At 39.7% G+C, this 9,788-nt stretch overlaps 1 protein-coding gene and 1 long non-coding RNA gene across 3 annotated transcripts in view; one reads left to right on the top strand and one right to left on the bottom strand.

Annotated features, from left to right (window-relative positions):
* LOC116088092 overlaps positions 1-9,782 on the bottom strand; it is a 31,261-nt gene extending 21,479 nt beyond the window's left edge. Inside the window, exons 1-2 of the long non-coding RNA XR_004117761.1 lie at positions 8,919-9,782; positions 8,422-8,519 (exon numbers count right to left, since the gene is read on the bottom strand). This is a non-coding gene — a long non-coding RNA (uncharacterized LOC116088092). The remainder of the gene's footprint in view (positions 1-8,421; positions 8,520-8,918) is intronic.
* Positions 1-9,788, top strand: part of Clvs1 (clavesin 1) — a 199,775-nt gene that overhangs the window by 89,938 nt on the left and 100,049 nt on the right. For both annotated transcript variants that reach the window (XM_031366664.1, XM_031366665.1), the window contains exon 3: positions 7,830-8,004. In XM_031366664.1, coding sequence (XP_031222524.1) covers positions 7,830-8,004 — 175 coding nt within the window. The remainder of the gene's footprint in view (positions 1-7,829; positions 8,005-9,788) is intronic.

Below are 9,788 nucleotides of genomic sequence, written 5' to 3'. Positions count from 1 at the left end.
CCAATCACAAAAGAACAAACACGGTATGCACTCTCTGATAAGTGGTTATTAGCCCAGAAGTTCGGAATTCAGGAAGAACAACCCACAAACCACAAGGAACTCAAGAAGAAGGAAGACTAAATGGTGGACAGTGCATTCCTTCTTAAAAGGGGGAACCAAATACCCATGGAAGGAGTTGCAGAGATTAACTATGGAGCAGAGACTGAAGGAAGGGCAAGCCAGCCTAAATATAGCTATCTCCTGAGAGGCTCTGACAGTACCTGACTAATACCGATGTAGAGGCTCACAGACATCTATTGATCTGAGTACAGGGTCCCCAGTGAAGGAGTTAGAGAAAGGACCAATGGAGCTGAGGGGTTTTCAGCCCCTAGGACGAACAACTATGAACTGAGTAGTACCCTCAGAGCTCCCAGGGTCTCAACCACCAACCAAGGACTGCACATGGAGGGGTCTGATTGTTCTGGCAGCATGTGTATAGTAGAGGATTGCAATTTGATCGTCAATAGGAGGAGAAGAGCTTGGCCCTGTGAAAGTTCTGTGCCCCAGTACTTCCCAGTAGGGGAATGCCAGGGCCAATAAGTGGGAGAGGGTGAGGTGGCAGACATGGGGGGGGGAGGCAACAGGGGTTTGTTTTTGTTGTTTTTGTTTGTTTCTTTGTTTTTTGGAGGGGAAACTAGGAATGGAGAAATTTACATGTAAATAAAGAAAATATCTAATAAAAAAATTATTCTGTTGCACATGCACACTTTGTTCTTCTCCTGCTGAGCTATTTTCGTGTTGCTCTTGTGTATGCATGTCTAGAGATGACTACTATGGATTGGATAATCCATCATGGGGTTTGGGTCTGGAGAAGACTCAGATTCCTGTCAAAAGCCATTGACTGCCTGTAGCTCTTCATTTAGGGTTGGCTTCTGAAATCTTCCCCATCTACACTAGCATGGTAACTGATGGTGTCATTATTCTGGTCTTGTTTAGGGAATCACAGTGTTGAAATTTTGTAATTGCACTATCCCTGTCATGCCATTCTTCACTTTTTGTTTTTTGAGAATTCATGTACAGGCTTTTACAATGAGGTCTTATAAATATGGACCTATTTACATTTTTCAGTGACTGCCCAAATTAAGACCCATCCCATCAACAAGCACCAATCCCTGACACTATTAATGTACTCTGTTGTGCTTGCAGACAGGAGCCTAGCATAACTGCCCCCTGGAGGCTCTACCCAGCAGCATATGGAAACAGATGTAGACACTCACAGCACCTCAAATTCTTTCTTTCACTTCTTGTACTTTGTATTGCTTGCTTCTGTAGTTCTTGCTCATTTACTCAAATTTTTCATTTTCAGAATTCCCTCAGTTTGTGTTTTCTTTATTGCTTCTACTTCCATTTTCATATCTAGAATGGTTTTATTAATTTCCTTGAACTGTTTATTTTCTTGGTTTCCTTAATATTTTGAGGGATTTATTAATTTCTTCCAATTTTTTGATTGTCTTTCCCTCTATTTCTTTAATGGATTTATTAATTTTCTCTTTATAGAGCTTTAATGTCTTCATATGGTTGGCTTTAATATTGTTTTCTTATGATTTAGTTGTATGTTCAGGCTGTAGTAATATGGCCATCCTCTGGTTGTGACCTATTGCCCTGAGTGATGTTTATTATGTTCTTACACTGATGTTTAGCCATCTAGATTTGGATTGATTATAGGTCTAGGTGCTGATTTCTATGGTTGTCTTTGTTGGATGAATGTTTTCTTCCTTGGTTTCTGTTCCCTCCCTCCCTTGTCTTCTGGCTGGAGTGACCTGTGATTGAGTAGAGGGTATCTGCCCAAGTTGGATATTGGACTTCTAATGGCCTGTGATGTCCAGCAGGGGTTTGCTGCCAAAGTTGGGGACTGGAGTTGGGCAATGTACTTGGGCAGAGGTTCTCTAAGTTTCAGAATATTGGCCAGGCTTCTGGTGTGGAGGCATTTTTTGCCTGGATTTCAGGGAATTGGCCTGGTCCCTGGGGTTGGGGATGCTAGCCTGGTCTCTGGTAGAGTAGGAGGCTTCCATCAAGTGTGGGCCAGAATATAGTGATGAAGAGCAGAGGGGCAGCTGGAGTTATGCTGGGTGTTCATGGGTGGGATGGGGGTGGTTTTACCTGGGGTTCATAGCTCTGGCCTGTCCTCTAGTGAGGTAGAAGTGATCTTTAAAATTCTTAAGGAAAACACTCATAGATATTTAATCACACTAGTAAATATTAGAATTGACCTGAGAGCTTTAACTATAAATGTTAATGACATCTTACTACAGTGGAAAAATTACTACAGGAAGATGGACTGTGGATATGGAAATGGCTGAGAATTGTACCATTCTTCCTAAGAACAAGTATTATTTATACTCTCATCATGCCCCTACATGGCCATCTGCTCACATATGACCTCTTTTTCTTATATAGTACAAGCCTTGGGTTTCAAGTCTTAGAATGAAGTCAAGACAAATGAGTCAGTTCTTAAAAGTTAAATACTTTTTAATTGGTAAACTCTAGAGTTTATACCATTTTGTTTCCCACTTGTATCAGATTTTAAAACCTTAAAGAGTGACGTTAAACAACAATAAAACTATAAACACAAGACAACCTTAAAATAATCTATATTAAGTAATCTCTACGTGGTCTCAGTAGGATGATGAAAGTTCTGCTAAAACCCACTGCTAAGTCCTAGTTAATTAAGATCCTCATGGGAAAATTCCAAAAGGTCCCCTTTTTTAGGGTAATTCCTTACATTTCATTGGCAATTTACAGTTCACATGGTGCTTTCACATGAGATTAAAAAATTTAGCACTAGATTCTGAAATTACAAAATTATGCAAATTATGGAGAGAATGGATGGAATGTAAATACCCCCTTTCATCTCTTATTTCATTCTGAGACACATACTAAAATATTTTGATCTAATTGTGACTGCAGGCACAATGTAGTCTTTTTCCTCTGGGTTATTAGAGTTAAAGAACCCATGTCTACATCAGTTCATCTGGTGAAGACACTCTGAAAATGGCTTCTGTTCTTCCAACCACAATTTGCCTTAAGTTGAATTTTCAATGACCATTTTGGTTTGTCTTGACACTGTTTTAAAGCACATAGACTCATGACAACAGGCTACAAGTTACAGCAGGTCTTTTAATTTAAAAAAATGGTAATATTTGCAACAATTTTTGAATTACAAATTATGGTGAAGATGCCACAGAGACTTACTTGTTGTTCTGCATGAAACTGGTTTTTCGGGATTAGCATCTGAAATTAGTCTACAGTTATTTGTCATAATGAAATAATTAAATTAAGCTAATAATTAAATAAATTAAATTAAATTAAACTAATATTCACTATGTTCCATACATACTTTAGATCATCTTAGTTCTTTTTAAAATTCTGTCTCAGGCCCTCATTCAAGAAACTGTGTTATAGTTAGCTGTCATACCTGCTAGAGTCCTTTAGACTGTGACAATTGCTCAGAATTTTCCCATGTTTTGACATAGTTCACAACTGTGAGAAATACTGGTCATCTGTCTTGGGGAATGTCCTTCAAGTGAAGTGTGTTTAGTGTTTGCCTCACTATTGCTCTGACAATATGATGTCAGGAGGAGGACAGTTCGAGAAATAAAGTACCAGTTTTAACATCATAGCAAGACAATACTACGGTTTCTCTTCGCTGATACCACCTTTGGTCCCCTGGCTCTGGCTGTGTCTCCAGCTTTCTCTACTAAGTGGTGACTCTTCTCCTGACTCAACTCATTGGAAGGCGTCAATATGCTCAGCCAGTATTTATGGAGTGCGAAGTTACACTCCAAATCTTCCAGGGTGGATTATCTACATAAATTATTTAGTTTAGTGGCTATTTTAAATTTCAAATGAAGCATATTACCAAAAAGAAAGAGGACAAGAGGATATGTGTGTGTGTGTGTGTGTGTGTGTGTGTGTGTGTTGGGGGGATTTATATGAGGAAACCAAGGATGCAGGTACACAGCAAGGCTCCCATATCAGTGAATTCTCATAACACTGTTCCATCTGGCCTTTCCCTGTCCAGCAGTTCATCCAAGAAAGTAAAGCACCTGATGTAGTGGTGAGTCTATGCTTCACCGCTTTGGCTCCTGGCGGATCACACTTGCATGCCTGCCCAGGAGCTACCTTTGAATCTGTGAATGAAAGACACACATGCGCGTGCGCGCGCGCGCACACACACACACACACACACACACACACACACACACATTAGCTTATTTTTAAAATACCTTAGCTACCTCAAAAGCTGGGCACTCCCGAACCTTCCCCTGCTTCCTTAGGCCCAATCAGGGAAGTGGCCAGTGGCCACTTTCCTGAAGTCTCACATGGCTGGTTGGCTTTATTTTCTGCTGCTCCTGCATCCCATTCTTCTATCCCAAGTTGTGACAATTCTGTCCTGTCCTCTCTATGCCTTCATCCATGCAACTCTAATTGTACTTCTATGTGCCCAACCATTAGCCCTTAGCATCTTTATTGTTCGATCAAAAATCAATTGGGGACAAGAACCTTCAGAACCTAGACATGCAGATTCCGATTGAATTAAAGCCTTAGAAACAATCTCAAACAACCTGAACATTTGGAAGGGAATCTGAGTCTAAGTTCCTTTTACTTTCTCAGGGTTTATCTCATGGGTGTAACCTTTTTCTTCCTGCTGATGTATGCTCTAAATTCTGGTCTTCAGATAGGTTTAGAGGCTTTTAGACAGAAGTCAGTGTCTTTTCTTAAAAGCAGACACAAGTGACTATGCTATGGGAAGAGACACAACTCTTACTTTAGTAAAATAAGGTAGAGAATAGTTAATTTATTAATATCTTTATAATTATCAGTATCTCCAAATGTCAAGTGAAGTGCTTTCTCAAAACTTGTTCAAGATGAACTTTGTTGCTGGGAATCATGGTCCACATGTTTATTCCTAGCATTTAGGAGACTGAGATTGTAGGAGTGGAAATTTGAGGCCATTCTGGGATTCATAGTGGAACACAGTCTCAGGAACTTAATCAACCAAACAACTAAACAACAAGCATCTACTTGCGAACATGTTGGTTACTTCTCCTTCCACATTCTCCTTAACCTTGCTGTTGCCCTAACTTTGAAAACCATCCTCTTGTCTTGGACAGTTATTGATGCATAATGAACTATACCAACACTAAAAAGCAATTGTTAATCCCTACTCTTATGTCTATGGGAAGTTCATCTAGGCAAGGTTTAGATGGGTATCTTATTTCCTACAGAGACCTGAGAGTCAGCTGGGTGTCACCTCCCTGTGTGTGTCTATTTCTCAATCCATCATTCTAGCTGTGGTATGGATTGACCATGGGGATTAGTAAAAGGGTAAGAGACCAGGATGACATGGCAGGTCCCTGAAGAACAAGACAAAGAACTTGAACCATTTTGTTTCTGTCTATATGAAATTAATCAAGACAAGTCACATATGTCCTTAATAAGTAGACATGAGAATTTGAGGTCAAAGATATAGAAATAAATGAAGTTCACCTTGCACTAAAACATTCTCTTCTTTTTCTTAAACCATCCTGTCTTGATCTTTTCACCTCTAGTTATTTATTTAATCTTCTTCCTTCACTTTCAGTGTTGTGTGTAGAGTTTATGTAAAACTGAGATTCTTAGCCCTGGTTGTATTTCTACATTTGCTCTTACAATGAACGCTTACCCAAGCTCTGATTCCCAGTTATCCCAATGGTTATTTCCAGCCTTCCACCAGGTATTTCCATGTTACCACTTGAAATCACCTAAACACATAGCTTTTGGTTCCATGTTCCCCTGAAATCAGTATTTCTTCATAAAACAGAGCTTTATTTCTGACTTAAGTACATTGTCTGGTAACTATGTAAACTTCAATCTAAGCCATAATCAAAACCAGCTCCATAAAATTTACCCTAATTTTCTAAGACCACAGTATCTCTAAAATAGGCAATGGTTTTAGAAGAAGCAATAATGATAAAAAGAATCTTCAAGAGCCACCATTTCCATCTAGAGGTCATGCAGGTTGATGAGCATCATGTTTGGGTTGCACAGTTGAGGGTGTATGATGTGGGTAGCTCTGAGCTCTTCCCTGCCCCCATAACTCAGGGTAGTGTAAGTAAGTATACTGAGGGAAGGAAAATTTTAGCTTGACAACAGGGAAAGAGAACTTGATGTGGATATCAGAAACAGAGTGAGCTGTTTATTTTTATTTTTATTTTTATTTAGGATTCTATTCTGTCCTAAAAGGCCTCACTCTCTATATTTGAGTTACCCATTCAAAGCCTCTTCACTCCAGGCTTATCCCAAACCATCGTCTCTTCATACACTCTTTCTAAACTGAGGAAGTGGTATCAATCCCTCTCAACATATGTAGCATACTCCTATCCCCCTCCAGCCATTATCTTTAAAAGTAGAGGCAAGGCATACTAACTTATAGCTGCAAGCATGAAATGGAACTCTGAGCTTATAATCGGTGTGTACTAAGTCACTGACCGCCAATTCAATCATACATACTCAAACTCTAGTCTGAAGACGTTGTGGTTAGGACGCTAAACCAGACTGATCTTCTTAGGAATGCAACCCTTAGACAGTGAGTTCATATGGCGAAGTTTCTGATTTTAATGAAAGCTTGAAGGAAGTCATAGAATTTACAGACACTTGACATGCAGGCTTATATCTTCCAGCTCATCAAAGACCCTGATTATGAAACTCTTGCAACATGTTAGATCTGCAGTTAGATGTAACATTTAGATCATTTACAAGTACTTCTGTCATTATTTCCTCATGTCTGAAAACTATAGAAATGAAAGTCAGCCTGTGATTTGGATCAGTGATGTGGAGGCTTATGCATAACCCTGGAGAACTATCATCCTAGTTTGTATTCAAGTCCGCCTGTTGTCATAGTTACTGATGTACTCAAAGTGGTTTCCCTTCTGAATCACAACCTGTAGACTTTCAGTGTAAATCCTGCTCTCTTTCTTTTCTTCCTTTCTTCCTTCCTTTCTTCCTTTGTTTCTCTCTTCCTTCCTTCCTTTCTCTCTCTTTCTTTCTACTTCTCTTTCTTTCTCTTTCTTTCTTCCTTTGTTTCTCTCTTCCTTCCTTTCTTCCTTTCTTTCTTTCTTTCATTCTTTCTTTCTTTCTGTCTTTCTCCCTCTCTTTCTTTCTCTCTCTCTTTCTTTCTTTCTTTTTTTCTTTCTTTCTTTCTGCTACCTATGAATCAGATCTAAAGTCATAGCAACAATAGCATGGGTGTTTTTATACTTTGTACAAGGTTCTAGCATAGAAAAGGAATAAAAGATATTTAATCCAAATAAAGATCCACAACTGATGTTTCAATAAAGAGTCATTGAGCATCTGGGAACTGAACATACTACCTTGGTTTGTAGCACAGCCCCTGCCCTGTGGATAGCAGAGCCTGTTTTTGTTTGGTTGGTTTTTTCTTGTTGTTTTTTGTTGTTGTTGTTGTTTTTTGGTGTGTGTGTGTGTTTGTGCCAGATATCTTTCCACAAGGTGTGTACAGTGATACAGAGGGAGCAGAATACAGAGAGCCATAGGATGCAAAAGAGTAACATCTCATTAAATCTAAGGTGCTGTTGTGACCAAATTAAAAGAAGCACCCATCCTGTCCATCTTGAAGCATTGTTTTTGGATGTTTAGCAATAGTATTGTCATTCATTCTGCATTGAGAACCTTAGTATGACTCCGCATGAAGGACTCATAGGGCAGCAGGGTGGGGACAGCAGAGACACTGCACACAGTGTACCATCTCTCAGCTGTGGAGACTCACATCCTCTTTTCTGTTCTGGCTGCAGGAACTCCTTCACAGACATCCTCCGAGCCATCCTCCTGTCCTTGGAAGTCCTTATTGAAGATCCCGAGCTCCAGATAAATGGTTTCATTTTAATTATAGATTGGAGTAATTTTTCCTTCAAACAAGCCTCTAAGCTGACACCTTCTATCCTGAAACTGGCCATTGAAGGACTGCAGGTACGTTCAACAACTATGCAATGCAGATGTGCCTGGCTGTACTTTTGCCTGATTATTGCAACCAAAGTATTGTCTGTTCTTTGGAGTGGGATAAGGGAATGTGAGTAATACTCACCCATGCCTGCTCCATATTTTCACTTCAGCCTGAGCTTAAATGTTTGTTATTTTTTTTCCTCATTAGCCTTAATTTTCATTAACAATATTAAATTGCTGTTACACCAAATTGTTTCTGGCACAAATTACCTGCCAGAGCAATAATGACTAAAGTCTGGATATGTTTGTATAAGTCCCAGAGTTCAGGAAATGACAACTAGGAAGCACCTGCTTCCTATTTTTTCTCCACAGTGATGGCATGGGTACTGGGTCTCCAGAAGTATTTTTGAGCCCCAGAAATGCACTCTTTGGATCTTTACTTACCAAAGCACTCTGTGCTGAAGAATTCTTATGAAAGCAGATTGCTTCCCTGTGAACAAAGGAAGTCGATGAAGCTCAGCAGGCAACTGCCAGAATAGGCCCTTTGAGGAAGAGATTTTTGTGTTTAGGGCAATTTTCAAGGACCTTCCACAGTTGTCTCATCTACCAGAGCAGTGGGCCTTTTAAGGGTCAGTGGTTCTATGAAAAGTAGCTAACTCAGAAATGTTGCTTGGTATCCTGAGGTGGCACATGCTCAAATACAGAATTAAAGACAAGATTTGGAGGCATTAAAAATCAACATAGTTACCTAGGAAGCTCACCTCCCTTCCTAATCTCATAGAAAGATTTATTCAAGGATAATACCAGACTTTTATACCACTTCCTTAATGTATAGCCACATGCAGAAACATGGACAGTGAGTAGTCATGCTATTTGGAACCATTCCCACCACCCCACAATATCTGTGCACCACAAGGCATGGAGATGGCTCCATTTCTTACCAAAGCTGTGGCTTGCTCTCTCACCGGCCTCTGAGGAACATATGCTCATTGAATGGATGTTATGACATTAACATGGTTTCCTGTTTCCCAGAGGAGTAGAGCTGACATTTCAGAAGAAACATTCCATGCACTTGGTCTCGGGAACACTAAACTGTCTTTGTGCATTGTGGGCACAGCTTAGTTACTTTCATATGTACAGACTGCTCAGCTTAAATGAACAGATTTTATGTTATTGACCATCACTTACCCTGCCTGTAACACCTTTCCTTATCTCCTTTCTTCTCAGTCCTTGAACATAGCTTCTTTCTCTAGCCTTTTGTTAAGAGAGATTTTAAGCTTCTCATGTTCATAATTAAGTTGACCATTATTTCTAGGAATTTCTTCACAGGCTTCTATATTTTCTTTTTAAAAAAATGATTTTTAAATATGTAAGTTGCTACAAATTAACTTATGTTGCTTTATATATATTGTTTTCCAGAGAAAAGCCCTTTAGTCCACCCTATGTTTCAATTTTTGTTTCCGAAAAATGTGTGGATAATATTATAGGTCCTTGTTAACTTTACTAAGCAGATGTAGGTCTTCCTGAATTAATAATGCAGGTGGGTGTGTTTTAAAGGTGAAGCTATGTAGAAAGCTGAGCTATTGTTACAGGAAATTTAAGCTTTCATGTTCCATGTGTTGGGGGTCCAAGGTGAAGTTCACAGTCCTGCAGCTCCAGTTAAAGGGTAGCCTTTCCTGGAACGAGTGAAGGTTTGTGAGACCAGAGTCAGAGGGGTGTGGGGTGGGGTATATACTTCCCTGATCTCCAGGGCAGTGGGTTTCCTTCTACGGAGCCACTCTGATTGTGAGACGTCATCAGACCGTTCTGAG

This window comes from Mastomys coucha, unplaced genomic scaffold (assembly GCF_008632895.1).
Source record: "Mastomys coucha isolate ucsf_1 unplaced genomic scaffold, UCSF_Mcou_1 pScaffold14, whole genome shotgun sequence".
In the NCBI taxonomy this organism is placed as follows: domain Eukaryota; kingdom Metazoa; phylum Chordata; class Mammalia; order Rodentia; family Muridae; genus Mastomys; species Mastomys coucha.
The sequence above is the reverse complement of the archived record's forward strand: the minus strand, read 5'-3'. Positions and strand labels throughout refer to the sequence as shown.